Source organism: Haliotis rubra, unplaced genomic scaffold (assembly GCF_003918875.1).
Source record: "Haliotis rubra isolate DU_JTF1 unplaced genomic scaffold, ASM391887v1 Scf434, whole genome shotgun sequence".
Taxonomy (NCBI): domain Eukaryota; kingdom Metazoa; phylum Mollusca; class Gastropoda; order Lepetellida; family Haliotidae; genus Haliotis; species Haliotis rubra.
The window spans coordinates 934,705-954,142 of NW_025767118.1; the positions used below are offsets into that span (position 1 = coordinate 934,705).

General features: G+C 42.3%; 1 protein-coding gene across 1 annotated transcript; it reads right to left on the minus strand.

Annotated features, from left to right (window-relative positions):
- Positions 1–3,088: 3,088 nt before the first annotated feature.
- LOC124289141 (condensin-2 complex subunit G2-like) lies at positions 3,089–15,719 on the minus strand. Its single transcript, XM_046725742.1, has 11 exons — positions 15,540–15,719; positions 11,768–11,920; positions 11,081–11,303; positions 8,238–8,410; positions 7,487–7,606; positions 6,192–6,269; positions 5,731–5,801; positions 5,280–5,472; positions 4,723–4,896; positions 3,605–3,720; positions 3,089–3,216 (listed from the first exon to the last, which is right to left on the minus strand). The coding sequence occupies exons 1-11, from the start codon at positions 15,717–15,719 to the stop codon at positions 3,177–3,179; spliced, it is 1,521 nt and encodes a 506-aa protein (XP_046581698.1). The 3' UTR covers positions 3,089–3,176.
- Between the last annotated feature and the right edge of the window lie 3,719 nt (positions 15,720–19,438).

Sequence of the window (19,438 nt, forward strand, 5' to 3'; positions counted from 1 at the left end):
CTTCTTGCAGCATTTCCTCATTATAATCCGGAGAGAAAATGGCTCCTCAGTGTGTCCTCCCAGGACACGCGGTGGAGCAGTAAAATCGCTTGACCGAAGCAGCAGGCTTCGGTGGGCGACCGATGACAAACAACTGAGAAGCAGCACTCAAAGTAACTGTCGGGAACGGAGCGCTGATGGGCGTGGCGGCGAACAGGAGGTGACCTTGAGCGGGACCCGACGGTATCGCTTTACCCGCGATCGGTGACCGTGGAGCTCTCCTATCCTTGGAACGTCACGGGAGAGCCAGACCTTGAGCTTCCAGACCGGCGGCCGGCGAAGAAATTATCGAACTAAGAGGCAGGGACTCCTAGACCGATGATACTGCCGAGAGGGAGACCTGGAGGAACGAGATCGTCGTCGAGAACGATGGGAATGCTCGGCGCCCTGACGTCGGGAACGCTCTTCCATTAACTGACGCTTATGGGTTCTCCTCTCTAGACACCTGTAGCCCTCCTGGGGATACGGTAGTCTGCCAAAGCGCCGGAGTTAGGCGCTGGCGCTGGCGCCGCACAGGCGTCACGGCCAGCATGGATGTCGGGCCGGCCGCCAGCATAAGCGCCAGCGCTGCCGCATGGGCGTCCGGTGTAGGCATCGACGCTATTGAAGCAACAAGTCAGCAACTGGAGAATCAAGTGCCACAGGCGCCGGCGACGCCAGGACAAAGGCAACGCAGCTGGAACGGTGATAGCTTAGGCTCCCGCAGCTGCCGGCAAAAGGAGCCGTCCAAGCAACTTCTGAACCTCGGATGGCGACAAAGCGTCCGGGTGGGATAGGTCAACAAAGATCCGGCCCGACGCTTTGGCTTCGAAAGGCGCCAGCAAGCGAGGCGCAGGGGTGGACGGCGGGCTGATCTATCACAGGAGAAGAGCGTCCGACCGGGCGCATTTGGGGAGAAGAAGACCGAGTCCACAGAAGAAACAGGGGAAGACATTTTTCCTCTTCCGTTGTGACAAGCGTTTCTTCTTAGCTGAGGTAGGCCTTGAAATCTCGTGCGACGGACAGCGGAGTACAAAAGTGACAGCGCTTCGTCAATGGAACAGGCAACAGTCGCGACAGTCTGGGCACCAGGGGTGTGGGTCCTTGGCAGACTTCTGCACCTTGCAGATGCAACAAAACTGCCGGGTCATGCACACCAAAAGCTGTAACACACAAATGTGAAACGTAAAAACCTAGAAACAACCCCTGCAGGCGAAAAATGGAAGCACCCTCCCACAAGAATGGGCACGCCAAGTAAAGTGGGACAGTCGTGTAAACAACCAAGATGGCTGCCCCACACTGAGCCGAAAAGCGTGAAAAAACACACAAATTAGGCAAGAAAAAGGAGGTACACAAAACAAGCATGAAACAGAAGGTGGAAGAACCCTAGAGGTATCAAAACACCCAAACATGCACGTGGAAAAACTTCGGGCGATGGGGACACACCCAAGCCGAAGTGAAAACATAAACACGCAGGTAGCCAGGTAAGTGAAGTTGCTTTGTAAATTATGTTCTTCACCCACAGAGAAGAGACATAAGATAGAAAACATACATACCAATAACTTTAATATCTGAAATCTATTAGTAAGTGTCTGAAACTTAGCCGGAACAAAAAGCGTCTGACCAGCAAGACGCTTGAAGTAAAAGTGATTTTGGATGGACCGCGCTTGCGCGGGAGGGGAGATCACGTCACTTCCGTTGCCTGTACACTTTCGTCGATACACTCCAGGTGGCCGTTCTACAGAATGGCTGAATCAACGACTGTCTGATCTCTTTAAGCCGGAGCTTGAGGTAATATGCATAAGACCTATGGTAAGGTAAGTTAAAAATTTGGTCTTCAGTAACCAATGTTTGTCGTTAAGTAACGGGATCAGGCTTGCTGACTTGGTTGACACATGTCATCGTATCCCAATTACGGAAGCTGTCGAACACGGATTGTCTGGTCCAGACTTGATTATTTACAGACCGCCGCCATATAGCTGCAATATTGCTGAGTGTGTAAAACAAGAAACCAACCAAATCATGTGACAGTGACAGATCTTACATGTTTCATACATGTCTATTGTAGACATTTTAGCCTTATTGCCTTAAGTGTCTGAGGTAGTCTAGTCCATTCATATAAATAGCTGTTACCAGGTATTGCTTGTTTTTTCTTAAACACCACATTCAACAATGCTCTTGATGTCAGTCACTAGATTGTCAGGGTCCAGACTCGATTATTTACATCATACTGCTGGAACATTGCTGCATGTGGCATTAAACAACAAACAAACAAAAACACATCACCAAATAGTCACGAATCCTGAGCATAGGTGCTAGGACACTTTATACCCCAGTTACCAACAGGGAGAAACTGAGATTTATTGTTGTGATAAGTTTATTGACTAACCTTCTTCCAGACAAGATATACACAGTTTAGTGGCCTTAGAGGTGAAGTCCTTGTCAGCAGATCCAACCATCATCAGGTGCCAGCTCATCTTCTTCAGAATAATCTGTAAGAGAACATTATCATAGAATCAGTCATATTATGACATCAAGATGTTGATGTGGCCCCAACTGAGCAGGGCCCACTTGCAAAAAGCAATCTTAGTGCTAACGATGATAATAACTCCTATACTCTAGTGAGTGAGTGAGTTTTAGTTTTTCTGTTTTTAGCAATATTCCAGCAATATCATGACGGGGACACCAGAAATGGGCTTCACATTGTACCCATGTGGAGAAATTGATGTTAGGAGCCAAAGCTTTAACCACTAGGCTACCCCACCGCCCCTCTATACTCAAACACAGACTTAAGACAACTGATGGAACCCACAGGCATGGTGCTAACTGAACCAGGAACCCATAATCAGAGATTCAAGTGAAAAGATTTTTTTTTGTGTAGACATGCTTAGATACTAACAACACGGAACAATTCTAAAGAAGCAATAACTTTGACCTCTAGTGACCTTAACCTCATGGAGATTCAACATATGTCAGAACAATTCATTGGGATTTTTCTCTCTCATAAATGTGTGGTTGAAAGACACCTGAGGCCAGTAAAGCTCAAAGTCCATGACTTTCCATGATTACCTGAAGAGTTTTAAAGGCCAGTTCCCCGTCTTTCCGTGACCTTTTGCCCTGTTGTTGCAACTGAGGCACCAGTTCCTCCTGAGCCCAGGTCAGTAGGTCAGTGAATTGTGGCTTAGGATCAGTTTCTTCCTGGAGAAACAAAATATGCCATTGTTAAAAGATCTGAGTGCTGATCCATATTGTGTGAAACCTTCCATGACACCAGTTTCCAAGCCGGGGAAACAATACTTGAAGTCTTGATCCTTAGTGTGACCAACATTACATAGACATCTCGGGTCAAACAAAACCCGTGGTTAATAGTGTGAGCATGAGACAACAATGACACTTCACTTAGGATCACGATTTAAATTTGTTAATTCATAGATCAGATTGAACTATTTACTTATTTTGCCTCTGAACTCAATAACTCAAACATAATCACACTCTTATCCTGAGAGAAGGAAAAACTTGAAAAGATAGTAAACATGACACCTAAAAATTCCACAAGTTGAAACCAAATACACATGAGATACATTACCTGTTTATGTAGCAAGAGGGACACTCGAGGAGATACAGGAAGAACGTCTTCAGAACAAAGTCTATATTAGTGGGACTGGTTTCTGACTCGGCACTGTTCATTGCTTTCAAAATCTCCTGCAGAACAAAACAAGCATATATTTTGGATGTTTTTTCCCAAAATATTTCATGTCAATGTATTCCCTATTCATGCATCAAAATGTAACAATGATTTGGTATAGAATTTAACTTTTGACACTGCTGGTGAAAATGTGTATATTTTCAGATACACAATGGTAGCCAAAATCCAGGTATAGATTCAACAGTGTGCCTTCTTCAGGCCACAGAGAGTACCGACCAATGAAGATCTGGGTTACAATTGATCTACAGCAACCCACCCTTGTCGTAAGAGGCAACTAACAGGATCGGTGATCCGGTTCGCTGACAGGGTTGACACATGTCATCGTGATCTAAATTGCATAGGTCCATGCTCATGCTGTTGACCACAAGTTGCAACAGTCTAAATGTGCCATGCTCTATCGTCGGGTGAAACTACAACACATGACATTACTACTTTGTAGTGACATTACTACTTTGAGCATGAACCATGCTCATGCTGTTGACCACTGGATGCTGTCTCGTCCAGACTCGATTATTTACTGACCACTGCCATAAAGCTGGGATATTGCTCACTCCCACCATATAGAATACCACACTGTCCGAAAACGTGATATAACCACTTGCAACAGTCTAAATGTGCCATGCTCTATCGTGGTGAAACTACAACACAACATTACTACTTTGAACAGTCTATATGTACCACACTCCATCATGCCAAAACTACCCAAACACACGACAATATAAGTTGTATGCTTCTCTCGAATATATGGTCTGATGTACGCTGCTTTGTAGCAGTTTCACCCAAGCCAGTAGGCGTCATATTATGACGTCATACGATTGTTAGCAAAACATCTTCTCGGCGGAGAGCTTGGCAGTTACCGTGGCAGCGGGTAATAATTTTACCAGTTGTCACCCTCCTGGGAGGGGTGACACGGAAACTTGTTTAAGTGTCATTGACCAATGAAATTGAAGTATTTTACATGAAGGTAAGATGATATGACATGACATGTGTTAACATACCACACTGTGTCCCAGAGCCTCCATGGTCTGTGTCAAGGCATCAAGATGGTCCACAAGTATAACCTCTCGACACAGGTCCTTCTCCAGCAGGATCTCCAGGTATTCCAGAGCTATTGGAGGTTCAGGCTTGATAGTCTCTTTCAGCATAACACATTTGGCACCAGCCTTCTTTTTCTGTTGGGCAGAATCAAATGGGTCATATATTAAAAAAACCCAGAAAATTCAGGTAAAGATGGATTTTCACAAATTTATTTTCATGTAAATAAAAATGGGCATGTAAGTAAGTGGATTATTTCTGTTGTAGGTAGGAATGGCTAGCTAAAATTAGTTTTCGCAATTTTTATAATTATTGCATTTTGGCCATGCTCTAGTATTCTCTTTCATTATAAACAAATTCTCAGAAAAACAAATTTGTTCCAACCAATGATAACATATGCATTTTTCAAGTTTCAAATTCAGTTTTCAGAAACCATATTGAAAGCTATTTATTGGAAATAAGCTATCATTTCTGTAGATTTTACATATGGTTTCTTAGCTGCTGGATTAGAGTCACTTACAACGGTAGATCCACCGGGCTTATACTCTGCAATGGTCTTTTCCTCGAGGCCTGCCTCGACAGAAGTTGCGATCATCTCCAGCAAGGCATTACTGAAACGCCATTTACACAGAGTGCCGATGAAGTTCTGCAGGTGTGCTACGCCCATGTGTGTGTCCGCTGTCATGTTACGCAGCTTCGACATGCAGCTATCACTGTAAATAATGGCACAGGATCATTTCAATGTCATCAATTCTATAAGTTTAAATGGACAAATATGTTTGTCGATAACATTGACTGCAGTGCATCTACACTGATCAGTTCCACTTCTTGTCAACACACACTTTTAAGTAAGTGAGTTGTGATACTGTAAATAATAGCATCAGATCATTTCAATGTCATCCATTTCTAGAAGTGAGTGAGTGAGTGAGTGAAATTTGTGGACAAATTTGTTTGTCCATAACACCGCCTACCTTAATACAGGAACTCTTGTCGATGGCAAAAAGCCAGATAACAGCATGATAGCAGCATAGGCTCTTGGTTCCTGGAAAATATGCACCAGGTCTGTCTGAGTGAGTGAGGAAGATGGGGTTAATGCCTGTTTTAACATAACATTTCAGTTATACAGAGGTCTTAGACATTTACCTCTTTGGTAAAACCCATGCACACAGGTATGGTATTGTCAAATCTTAAAGTGAGTGAGCATGATTTTATGCTGCTTTAAGCAATATTCCAGCAATATCACAGCGAGGAACCCCAGAAATGGGATTTACACATTGTACCCATGTGGGGAATCAAACCTAGGTCTTCATGGTGACGAGGAATGCTTTAACCGTTAGTCTACCCCACTGACAAATGGTGTTGTTGCCATTTTTTATAGGCATGCAAATGGCAAAAAGGACAAGGAATTTGGAACTCTGGAGATGCAGCTTACCTGGAATATACGTAGCATCTGTGGAATGATCACACTGTACCGTTTCTGCAACTCATGTCGAACGTCAGTATGTTGAGGCTATAAAAATATTAGTAAAAATACATCATTTTCACTTACTTATTCAGCAAAAAAACATGAAAAAAAGAGTTTGGTATGTAATTAGCACCCAAACTACATGTGATGCACTTAATGTGCATGTTTTTATGTTTATACATCAATAAAAGCAAACAAATCTATTTCTGGTTTCTATCTATTTACTGGTGTGTATTTATCAAGAAGGGTCTATCCATTTATTGGAGCGTATCTGTTAAGAGGGTCTATCTATTACTAGGATATATCTATTGAGAATGGTCTATCCATTTAAGGGGTGTATCTGTTAAGAAGGGTCTATCTATTTACTGGGGTGTATCTATTAAGAAGGGTCTATCTATTTACTGGGGTGTATCTGTTAAGAAGGGTCTATCTATTTACTGGGGTGTATCTATTAAGAAGGGTCTATCTATTTACTAGGGCCTATGTAACAACAAGGGTCTATATAATTACTGAGGTCTATCCATTACAATGCTTCATCTATTTACTGGGGTCCACATGTTTTCTGGGGTCTATCTATCAACAAGGCTGTAGATACTGATAATTACTGGATCTGTCTGTTAAAAAGAGTCCATCTATTATTTGGGTTTATACTATAGGGGAATCCCTGCTTTACAAGGCAAGGACATGGAGCTCCCAGGCTGAGGTCATCTGGCATGCTTTACAGTTCTAACAATATTATATCAAGATATATATTGTATATGTCAAGATTTAAACAGGAGATTGAACAACTCTGTTCTTAAGTATTTACCAGTATGAAAATGTCAAGTCTGCTTCTGTCAAACATGTCTGATGCAGGAAAATTTTAATACAGAATGTTTTATAGCTCTTACAACTTTACTCAGAATTGTTTAAGTTTAAAGACATCACTTCAGGTTTGGGGAAACACAAGGCTCACACAAAACAACTTTAAACTAGAATGTTCTTAGCTAATGACTACTTTAATAAACAGAGTTATAAGTACTTTAAGGTTAAACATTGCTTGTATTTTGAGTAAACACATTCACAAGCTGTATGCATACAGGTCGATAGAAAACAAATTACAAACTTCCCTAGACATTTTGTTACAAAAGACATTGTGCACGTCCTGAAATTAGAGAGAAAATATCAATTAACAACTTTACATAATTTCCAGTGTATTTATCAGAACATATAACATAAATGTTTATGATCTTCCAAATGCAACCACTGATATTAAAACTGACCGTGTGTAACTGTTTAGAGATGGCATCCCACATGAGGTACATGGCCTCTATGAGACCCATCATGATCTCCGAGTTCTTCAGGCTCAGCTCTTGCTCTTCATCGTCATCACTTCCTGCCTCCTGGAATCATAACACATTCACAGTATCTGGGACATTCGGCTGGTTTTATTAGGTTCCAGTCTATCAGCACATTGAACCTTTAAGCGTTCAAAGAACTGGTTCTGTTTAACAGCTCTCAAATGCTTTGGGTTTTTTCACACAGCACAGTTTAACAGTTAAGGCTAGCGGATTAGCATGAATTTGAAAGGCTGCAAAGTTGAACATTTCAATCAAAACACATCAGCCTCGACAGTTTGTCTAAACTATCTTGCGATTAGTATCAACATTTGGTTATTGCATAAAAGTATGGATATAAGGTTTATGTATCATTGTTCAGGGTTAATATTTTTAGACTGAAAGTTCTTTTTTGATAGAAGAGACCTGTAGACATACAAAGATTCTATGATAAAACACACAATACATTCTGCCTCAAGATCACAATTATGACTCAATATCAGGCTTTGGCTTTTACATGAGAACCCTTGTAAATGAACACATTTTATCAAGAGTATTACAAGAGGTGTAATTCATGTAAAAAATCTGTTTCACATCATAAGCGGGAATTGAATGGGTGAGTGAGTGACCAGGTGGGTTTTGTGAATCTTAATGAGTGTTCTTGTGACTAAACTGTTACAATAATGACAATACATACAGTGTTTTGATTACTGCTGTCATCTCTGGTGACATTAGTGGAATTGGTGATGTTGGCATTACTGTCATTGGCAGAGCTGGCAGTGCTTTCATTGTGATTCTCATTTGAGTTCTCAGCATGGTTTCTTTTGATCAGAACCAGCATCACACGCGACAGCAGAGTCAGGTACTTCACTGAAACAATAGAACAGGTAGACAGTGGAGTCAGGTACTTCACTGAAACAATAGAACAGGTAGACAGTGGAGTCAGGTACTTCACTGAAACAATAGAACAGGTAGACAGTGGAGTCAGGTACTTCACTGAAACAATAGAACAGGTAGACAGTGGGGTCAGGTACTTCACTGAAACAATAGAACAGGTAGACAGCAGAGTCAGGTACTTCACTGAAACAATAGAACAGGTAGACAGTGGAGTCAGGTACTTCACTGAAACAATAGAACAGGTAGACAGTGGAGTCAGGTACTTCACTGAAACAATAGAACAGGTAGACAGTGACAGGGTCAGGTACTTCACTGAAACAATAGAACAGGTAGACAGTAGAGTCAGTCAGGTACTTCACTGAAACAATAGAACAGGTAGACAGTGGGGTCAGGTACTTGAAACACTGAAACAATAGAACAGTCAGTCCTTCAGGTGAACACTGAAACAATAGAACAGGTCAGGTAGAGTCACTTCACTGAAACAATAGAACAGGTAGACAGTAGAGTCAGGTAGTCAATAGGCAGACTGGAGTCAGGCACTTCTTCACTGAAACAATAGAACAGGTAGACAGTGGAGTCAGGTAACTTCCACTGAAACAATAGAACAGGTAGACAGTAGAGTCAGGCACTTCACTGAAACAATAGAACAGGTAGACAGCAGAGTCAGGCTTCACTGAAACAATAGAACAGGTAGACAGTGGGGTCAGGTACTTCACTGAAACAATAGAACAGGTAGACAGTAGAGTCAGGTACTTCACTGAAACAATAGAACAGGTAGACAGCAGAGTCAGGTACTTCACTGAAACAATAGAACAGGTAGACAGTAGAGTCAGGTACTTCACTGAAACAATAGAACAGGTAGACAGTGGGTCAGGTACTTCACTGAAACAATAGAACAGGTAGACAGTGGTACAGACAGTGAGTCAGTACTTCAGGTACTTCACTGAAACAATAGAACAGGTAGACAGTGGAGTCAGGTACTTCACTGAAACAATAGAACAGGTAGACAATAGGAGGTCAGGCACTTCACTGAAACAATAGAACAGGTAGACACAGGTAGACACTTCACTGAAACAATAGAACAGGTAGACAGTGGAGTCAGGTACTTGAAACAATAGAACTAGACAGTAGAGTCAACTTCACTGAAACAATAGAACAGGTAGACAGTAGAGTCAGATAACTTCACTGAAACAATAGAACAGGTAGACAGTGGGTCAGGTACTTCACTGAAACAATAGAACAGGTAGACAGTAGAGTCAGGTACTTCACTGAAACAATAGAACAGGTAGACAGTGGGGTCAGGTACTTCACTGAAACAATAGAACAGGTAGACAGTAGAGTCAGGTACTTCACTGAAACAATAGAACAGGTAGACAGTAGAGTCAGGTACTTCACTGAAACAATAGAACAGGTAGACAGTAGAGTCAGGTACTTCACTGAAACAATAGAACAGGTAGACAGTGGGGTCAGGTACTTCACTGAAACAATAGAACAGGTAGACAGTAGAGTCAGGTACTTCACTGAAACAATAGAACAGGTAGACAGTGGGGTCAGGTACTTCACTGAAACAATAGAACAGGTAGACAGTGGAGTCAGGTACTTCACTGAAACAATAGAACAGGTAGACAGTGGAGTCAGGTACTTCACTGAAACAATAGAACAGGTAGACAGTGGAGTCAGGTACTTCACTGAAACAATAGGACAGGTAGACAGTGGAGTCAGGTACTTCACTGAAACAATAGAACAGCTAGACAGTAGAGTCAGGTACTTCACTGAAACAATAGAACAGGTAGACAGTAGAGTCAGATACTTCACTGAAACAATAGAACAGGTAGACAGGTGACACAGTGGAGTCAGGTACTTCACTGAAACAATAGAACAGGTAGACAGTAGAGTCAGGTACTTCACTGAAACAATAGAACAGGTAGACAGTGGGGTCAGGTACTTCACTGAAACAATAGAACAGGTAGACAGTAGAGTCAGGTACTTCACTGAAACAATAGAACAGGTAGACAGTAGAGTCAGGTACTTCACTGAAACAATAGAAGAGGTCAGTAGAGTCAGGTACTTCACTGAAACAATAGGAACAGGTCGACAGTAGAACAGGGGTCAGGTACTTCACTGAAACAATAGAACAGGTAGACAGTAGAGTCAGATACTTCCACTGAAACAATAGAACAGGTAGACAGTGGGGTCAGGTACTTCACTGAAACGATAGAACAGGTAGACAGTGGAGTCAGGTACTTCACTGAAACAATAGAACAGGTAGACAGTGGAGTCAGGTACTTCACTGAAACAATAAGAAAGGTAGACAGTGGAGTCAGGTACTTCACTGAAACAATAGGACAGGTAGACAGTGGAGTCAGGTACTTCACTGAAACAATAGGACAGGTAGACAGTGGAGTCAGGAGGTACTTCACTGAAACAATAGAACAGGTATGAATTTCCAGGTACTTCACTGAAACAATAGAACAGGTAGACAGTGGAGTCAGGTACTTCACTGAAACAATAGAACAGGTAGACAGTGAAGTCAGGTACTTCACTGAAACAATAGAACAGCTAGACAGTGGAGTCAGGTACTTCACTGAAACAATAGAACAGGTACAGACAGGAGGGTCAGGTAAGTGTAAGATTCTTGGGTACCTGATTCCTCAAACTTGAGTTCAGTGGGTGCATACTGGAAGAACTTCCTGGCTGCCCCTGCGTCCTCCTTGATGAGGTGAGTGAGCCGGGAAATCTTCTCCTCTGTGGTTTGTTCCAGCGGCATGTAACTGTTGATGAGGAGCTTGACGATCTTCTTACACACAGCAGTAGAGTCCTCCTTCAGTCTCGCTAGCAGGTGCTCCACTGGCACGATCGTCCAGAACTACAGGATGGACAAAGGATGGACATCAGTTTACAAAATAAGTCATCTCAAAAGTCCTTCTCAAGACCTAACTTTAACATTAATAGACTAGTTTTAACAGAATAATTGACATCATACTGTACACAGAATTTGTCAAGCTACAGGATGGTAGTCTGTAAACATTCAAGCCTGGACCAGAAAATCCAGTGATCCAGTGAGCATTGATCTATGCTATTGGGATATAATGACATGTATCAACCATGTCATTACCTCTGCTAGGAAGATTTTAATACATTTGATAAAACCAATGAAATACACATATTTTGACAACATACCATTACATGTAGATTGCCGCGCAATACACATTCTCAGTTGTCTGGATTACAGTTTACTTGTGTCCAGCTAATACTGTGCTGTATGTGATATTAAGAAATATCCATGTATATAAGTATATAAGTTGTGTAGTATGGAAGCAGTATGTATACCTTGATTGCTCGGATTTTCTTGACCTTGAGAAGAAGGTCCATCATGGCTTTCCTGACAGACTCGGACATGTCATGGACATGGTCTCTCATTGTGGGCAGCACCTGCTTCAGCAGTGGGTGACACAGATGGTTGTCCAGGAGATCAGTCAGACCCTGTCAATGGACATTATATATCCCTGTTAGTGGACATAGTATTTCAAAGGACACATAATATATCTAACCATCTTAGTGGAGGGCACATAATATATCTAACCATCTAAATGGAGGACACATAGTATATCTAACCATCTTAGTGGAGGACACATAGTATATCTAACCATCTTAGTGGAGGACACATAGTATATCTAACCATCTTAGTGGAGGACACATAGTATTTCTAACCATCTTAGTGAAGGACACATAGTATATCTAACCATCTTAGTGGAGGACACATAGTATTTCTAACCATCTTAGTGAAGGACACATAGTACATCTAACCATCTTAGTCGAGGACACATAGTACATCTAACCATCTTAGTGGAGGACACATAGTATTTCTAACCATCTTAGTGAAGGACACATAGTACATCTAACCATCTTAGTGGAGGACACATAGTATTTCTAACCATCTTAGTGAAGGACACATAGTATTTCTAACCATCTTAGTGGATGGCACACAGTATATTTAACCTTGTCAGTGGAGGACACATAGTATATCTAACCCTGCCAGAGGAGGACATATAGTATATCTAACCATCTTAGTGGATGGCACATAGTATATCTAACCTTGTTAGTGTAGGACACATGGTATATCTTACCCTGCCAGAGGAGGACACATAGTATTTCTAACCATCTTAGTGGAGGACACATAGTATTTCTAACCATCTTAGTGGAGGACACATAGTATTTCTAACCATCTTAGTGAGGACACATAGTATATCTAACCCTGCCAGAGGAGGACACATAGTATATGAAAGCATCTTAGTGGAGGACACATAGTATATGTAAGCATCTTAGAGGAGGACACATAGTATTTCTAACCATCTTAGTGGAGGACACATAGTATATCTAACCATCTTAGTGGAGGACACATAGTATATCTAACCATCTTAGTGGAGGACACATAGTATATCTAACCCTGCCAGAGGAGGACACATAGTATATGTAAGCATCTTAGTGGAGGACACATAGTATATCTAACCATCTTAGTGTAAGACACATAGTATATCTAACCATCTTAGTGGAGGACACATAGTACAGTCAGACCTCGTTAATACGAACACTTTGGTTTTTTAAGAAAAACGTTCGGATAGTGAAACGTTCGTACTGCTGAAACCACAGTATATGCACCGAGTTACTTCCCCTTGATATAATGTTATTCAAATAATACAACTACAACTTAAATAAAATTATTTTTGAATGAAAATGCAAGCTTACATTTATAATGTCTAGATAAATCACGAAAGAAGCAAAAACTATGGCGATTTTTTTCCATTTGTGACATGTCATAACATGCCCGTGCCTTTTTCTTTTATATTTTCATTTTTACGTCATCAGAAAATCATTATAAAAAGATTTCTAAATAATGTGTATGGTTGCCTATTTCCGATATCTGTGGCTTTCCGCCGGTAACATGACATAACAACGGAAAATACCTCCGCTGGGCCGCGTGATGAATAACATATGGAGGCTTAATCGCTTGATGTCGGTATCGCTTGAAAGCTCTGAACATCAACAACATCACTGAACCCTTGCCAAGAGTATTTTCACAGCTGTAAGAAGCCATTTTATTGGATAAAATTGGTTTCTAATGACGATTTTTCGCTACAGTCTGCTATAATAATCGGATTGGTCAAAAATCAGACACGGACCTAAGGCAGCCAATCATATTACGGCAATGGATACCGTGCCCTCGCAAAACTAAAAACTTTTAGATTTAGACGAAAAGTTTTGGGTAAAATAATGCTATTTTGAACATATTAAGCAAGAAATCGCTACCTATAATGCGAAATTATGGAACTTATTGGACGATCGCTAGGTTATGACCTGTGACAAAAATGCTTCATGTATATATTTTGTTGATTTTATTCATTAGTTTATTCAATCTATTTAATGAATTCCTCGAAACATCGTTACTTTGCTCTTTGACAATGTTATTGTTGACCCGCTGCCGAAGCATGTGTCCGAGAATCGTTGTTTTCAATAACATTGCGAAAAATTATTTATAATTTTAATTCGTGTTGAAACGGTACCGAGCATATAGTTCTGGATTGAAGTCTTTCCCAAAACAGCGTGGTCGTCGAAATTTCCCTATCACTTATGACTGACTGACTGACTGAGTTTGGTTTTACGCCGCTTTTAGCAATATTCCAGCAACATCACGGCGGGGGACACCAGAAATGGGCTTCACACATCTATCACTTTATGATAAAGGATGGATGAGTCGCTAAACAAACAACGTGTCACTTTGGGTGGACCAGTCAGCAGCGCGGTCAACTTCAATCATTCGGATTAACGCAACTGTTTACAACTTAATTAGTCCAATCCGTTCCAACTGACCAGCGAAACTTGTCACGATTTACAGAAGGCCCCAGTTAAATAAAGCCTTTCGACCTTAATCTGGCCAGCCCGTTTCGAGACCATCCCCGCAAAGACCATTGCACTGAGGTGAATGTGCAAACGACTCCGAAAGCACATGGTGCCGATATCCTCGTCAACCAGCGGCTCTACCACGAGCTTGGGGAAACCATGAGAATGCGTAAGTGATAAGAACCTCAGTGAATTAGTTAAGGATGTGTCCAGCAACTTAATTAGGAGCAGAACGAAACGAAAACCACTGGAATTCGGGAAGGACATACTTCTCTGACGATATTGCTCCGAAGAGTAGAGGTCAGTAAGCGGGAATGGTGATCACCTCTGCGAGTACAAGACTGTGCCTCAAACTCTATGATGAAGCGACGCTCTGTGGCCGTACTCCAAAGCCCTAGTTTCGAACCAGGAGAGGTAGATCTATACCCATAAGGAAAAAGAACAAAAGAGAGACATAAAGTTCAGACTTTTGTGCAATAAGTACAAGGAAGCAATGAACCGCACGCTGAACAAGTCCCTCATCTGCGTTGTTGGGCTGATGACAACTGCTGTCCAAGCAGAAGGGTCCAAACTGCATAAGTCCCTGGACGTCAGTAAGAGAGAGGTCTCGCATGTGAAGAAAAGACTGTCTCGGATCGCCAAAAGCGCCTCTGTGTGTGTGTGTGTGTGTTCAAAGAGTCGTAGAGTGCCTCCAAAAGGACATCGGCTCTGCAGGCTGTGGCAGTGTCCAGGTGAGCTAACTCATGATCCTCGATTAGGAAGGGTCAGAACATGGTGCCGATATCCTCGTCAACCAGCGGCTCTACCACGAGCTTGGAGAAACCATGAGAATGCGTAAGTGATAAGAACCTCAGTGAAGTAAATCCGTCCTTAAGCTGTTTCAGACTTCTAAATGCATCATCCAATGAAGTCGTCATCTGAGATATGCAGGCTCTAGGCAGAAAGGTGATTGAGGCCACATCCCAATTCAGAATAGTATAGGAGCTGGGTAAGTCATTCACAGATGTACTCCTTGGTAGATGCAGCTTATCTACGATCCAAGCCAAAAAATGAGCAGGCTCCACCATATCGAAACTACCCTCCGGGGTAGAGACTTCGTCCAAGTAGCCAGGCGAAGACGGTTCAGTGGAACGAACGGGTGACAGCGCCTTAAGGATGCGACGAAACACATGGGCGTTCATCTGCCGAACTAGGAGCTACATACGTCGAATGGGTAGGTGGCTGCATGTGAGACCAGGCGGCTGTGATCGCACGAATCATCATATCTAAATTGGGGCACAGACGAGTTGGGTTGTCCTGAGAGGAGTCCCATGACGCCCGAATAATCTGAGGTCATGCCGCTGGAGCCAGAGTGCCCGTGAGGTGCAGAGTCTGTGAAGGTCATAGCAATAGACGGCCTAAGATGAGTAGGCAAAGTTAATCCATGGCAACCCGTAGCGCTAGCAGGATCTGAAGAACCATGGCGCATTCGGTCAAACAGGGATGATCTGTTGAATGAGAGCCGTGCGATTTAACTCCATCAGGTCGAGAGACAAATGGGAGTCATCCCTCAAGCAGCAAAATTCGGCACACCAGGAGTGATCCCAGATGACTGGAAATTAGGAGAACTAACTTGATTGGACGAATCACTAATGTTCTCCGGATGAGCATGAGGGAGAGGAGAATGAAGAGGCAGTAAATCAGTACTGATTCGTCAAATGAGACTGACCAGGGACTGGCAAGACATCCTTCACGCATGGATTCACCCAAATCAGTAGGGGAGTTTGCCGGATGAGCAGACAAAATGCTGGTCTTGAGATCTTGTGAATTGGACGTCTTCTCCAGATTCGATGACTGATCCATCACAACAACACGAGATGCATTAGAATGGACAGATGACGTCTCATTCGGGCGCAGGAGATGACAAAGAGTACTTCCCGGAGTCCCTCTCAGCGAGACGATAGGAGCTTACCCTCTTGTAAGCCGCGAAAGCCTAGTCATTTAGGTGTTTACATTGGTCACAACACCGTGCCCAGGTGCAAAACCCCACACAATCAACACAAGACGTATGGGGGTCCGCAGTTGAAAACTTCATTTTGCATTGTGTGCAAAACTTCCTCTTTCTTGAGGAATTGTCAGTTTCCCATCTTGAAAGGAATGGAAGAGAATTCAGAAAATCTTACAGTTTGCAGCATACGTCCACACCATCAGTGCGACAAGAAAGGGGAAGACTAGGGAGGGGTGGTCACGTGAGCAGGTAGCTCCATGCTTCCCAGCAGTTACCCCAGGCGTCCTTATAAGGAGGCAGCATGGATACACGGGCGAATGGACAAAAGAGGCCTAGGATTTTATTGGCAGTTCGTTTCCACTCAGCAGGTCGAATTGAAGAGAAAGAGTACAAGACGGAGATAGATAAGATTAAAATTAGTATATATAACTCTGAAGAGTACATATCTATAGTATATATAACCCTGTCAGTAGAGGACACAAAAAGAATTTAGAGTTAACCCCATTGTATATAAACATGGCAGGCTTCCATTATCTTCCAAGGCTGAACAAATAGAATTTGTTGATAAAGGCAAAGTGAAGCAGTATGCCAGCCACTGAACTGAGGGATGTAACAAGTAAGTCTGGGCCAAATTCTTAGTGATTAATAACCATGAGCATTCCATGCCTTTGAATGTAATCGGTAGGCACCCAATCCATTAAGTCACCTTGTACTAAAAGCAAGGGTGCTGGGGTTTATACTAATCTGCAGTCTCCATGGGAACTGTTCCTTGATGATGCTAATGGCCATTGTGACACTCAACCAACTACACTAAGTCGGACTTCAGCAGAGTTGGCATCATTGAGATGGTCCTGGAGCAGCTTGGTGATGAACATCTTGATGGTGAGGTTGGGCAGGAGCTCCCAGTAGCTGGACATGATGCGACACACACCTTCCACAGCGATACGCCGAGCCACAGGGTAGTCATCGTACAGGGCCGTCTGTAGGGGAACAAGTTAGTTATACAACAGGGTTCTACAGGATGCGATACACACCTTCCACAGCTATACGCCGAGGCACGGGGTAGTCATCATAGAGGGCAGTCTGTAGGGGAACAAGTTAGTTATAGAACATGGTTCTCTACAGGATGTGACACACACCTTCCACAGCTGTCATAATGCCGTTAGCCATGGGTAGTCATCATTACAGGGCTGTCTGTAGGGGAACAAGTTAGTTATAGAACAGGGTTCTACAGGATGACACACACACCTTCCACAGCGATACGCCAAGCCACAGGGTAGTCATCATAGAGGGCAGTCTGTAGGGGAACAAGTTAGTTATACAACACAGTTCTACAGGATGTGACACACACCTTCCACAGCTATACGCCAAGCCACAGGGTAGTCATCGTACAGGGCCGTCTGTAGGGAACAAGTTAGTTATACAACAGGGTTCTACAGGATGTTACACACACCTTCCACAGCCATACGCCAAAACCACGGGTAGTCATCATACAGGGCCGTCTGTAGAGGAACAAGTTAGTTATACAACACGGTTCTACAGTATGCGACACACACCTTCCACAGCGATATGTCGAGCCACAGGAATGCATTTTGAGGAGCATTCATACAGATTATTATGGACTAAAACAGGAAGCAAACTGCACACTGTTTAAAGATCAAAGATGGTCCTTTGATAAAACTTCTCAAGGAACCAATTATCCTTAATTCTGAACATCTAATTCTCCCCCTTTGTTGGTCACTTACCAGCAAAGCTTCACACTGTCTGTTGATCAGTTCATCCTTCTGTATGGGGCAGGTAAGTGGGAACACATCACACAGTAAGAAGGTAGCATTTGCCCTCACGTCACAGTTAGGTACCTACAGGGACAAAGACCCAAATCATTATTAAACTGTATACAGGGTGTCTCATGCAGCATTAAGCTGACAAAGGAAATGTTGTTACAATCAATTTTGTTTATGGGAAAATATTTCTGGATTAAGAGTTTGTATTGCTTACATTCTTGTAAGGCATAACCAGTTTCAAATTAACGTATGACATTTACTAGCAGAATAAGTGAAAACAATTGACAACCCCCTGAAAACATGAAATTCTACTTAACGTTAGGATACGTCTTACAGGAGCCCAAATACCTCCAGCTGAAGGAATAGTCAGGTGCATCCCTGTGTAACCTTCCCAGTACCTCTGATGCTATATGTCAAGTTGTGCATACAAGACCCGGTTCAATCCCAACATATGTGAGTCCCATGTTTACTGGAATATTTACACACAGTAATGAATGGGACACCAGTAATGATGCTACTTCAAGGATGTTCATCTGAGCACCTCCAGATGCTGAATATTGATAATGCATCCTTCAAGGGATTGCTTTACAATTTAAACTTAGCTACAAGTTCATCTCATAAGATGTGATCCATCCTTCAAGGATGTTGAATTTAAACTTAGCCACAACATTGAGCAAGGATGTGGGTACCTCTCCACAGGATGGGGTTGTACAGCTTCAGCAGCATATCAGTAACTCCTGTCTGTATCTTCTGGTTGTGTAAGTACTGCAGCAACTGAGTGGGGAGATATACACAACTTAGGCCAAACACAAAACATGTTGTGGTTCCGACATCCTCTTTAAAATTTAGGGTGGGTAGGTTTTAACATTTTTTTTAGAAGTAAAGTACAAACTAATAACACATTTATCAATGTGTAATTGTTTATTCAATCAAGCTTGCGGCCATCATGTCGACTTTTTTTATCAGAATGACCAATGTCCGTTAGTGCCAGGCAAAAACAATGGTATCTGAAAGCTTATTTTATTCATACCTCTAAAAAAATTAGGGTCGGCACCAGAATTCAAAGGTCGGTCGGGTAATTGGAACCACAACATTTTTTTTTAGGTCTTATAGCCCACACTTAGTTTAACAACACATATTACCCACACAAAGTACATGTACAACAACTCATAACCCACACTAAGGATAACGACTTATAACCCACACTATGTATAACACATATTACCCACACAAAGTACATCTACAACAACATATAACCCACACTCATTATAACACTTACAACCCACACATATTACCCACACTCAGTATAACAACTCATAACCCACACTAAGG

What these genes read in the sequence shown, in the direction of transcription:
- LOC124289141 (XM_046725742.1), bottom strand. Translation starts at nt 15,719, where the DNA reads ATGACCTTCACAGACTCTGCACCTCACGGGCACTCTGGCTCCAGCGGC. An exon ending in TCTCTAAACAGTTACACACG is followed by an intron (nt 6,270 to 7,486) that starts GTCAGTTTTAAT and finishes ATATTTTTATAG; the next exon opens with CCTCAACATACTGACGTTCG. An exon ending in CCCTCTTGCTACATAAACAG is followed by an intron (nt 3,217 to 3,604) that starts GTAATGTATCTC and finishes TTGTTTCTCCAG; the next exon opens with GAAGAAACTGATCCTAAGCC.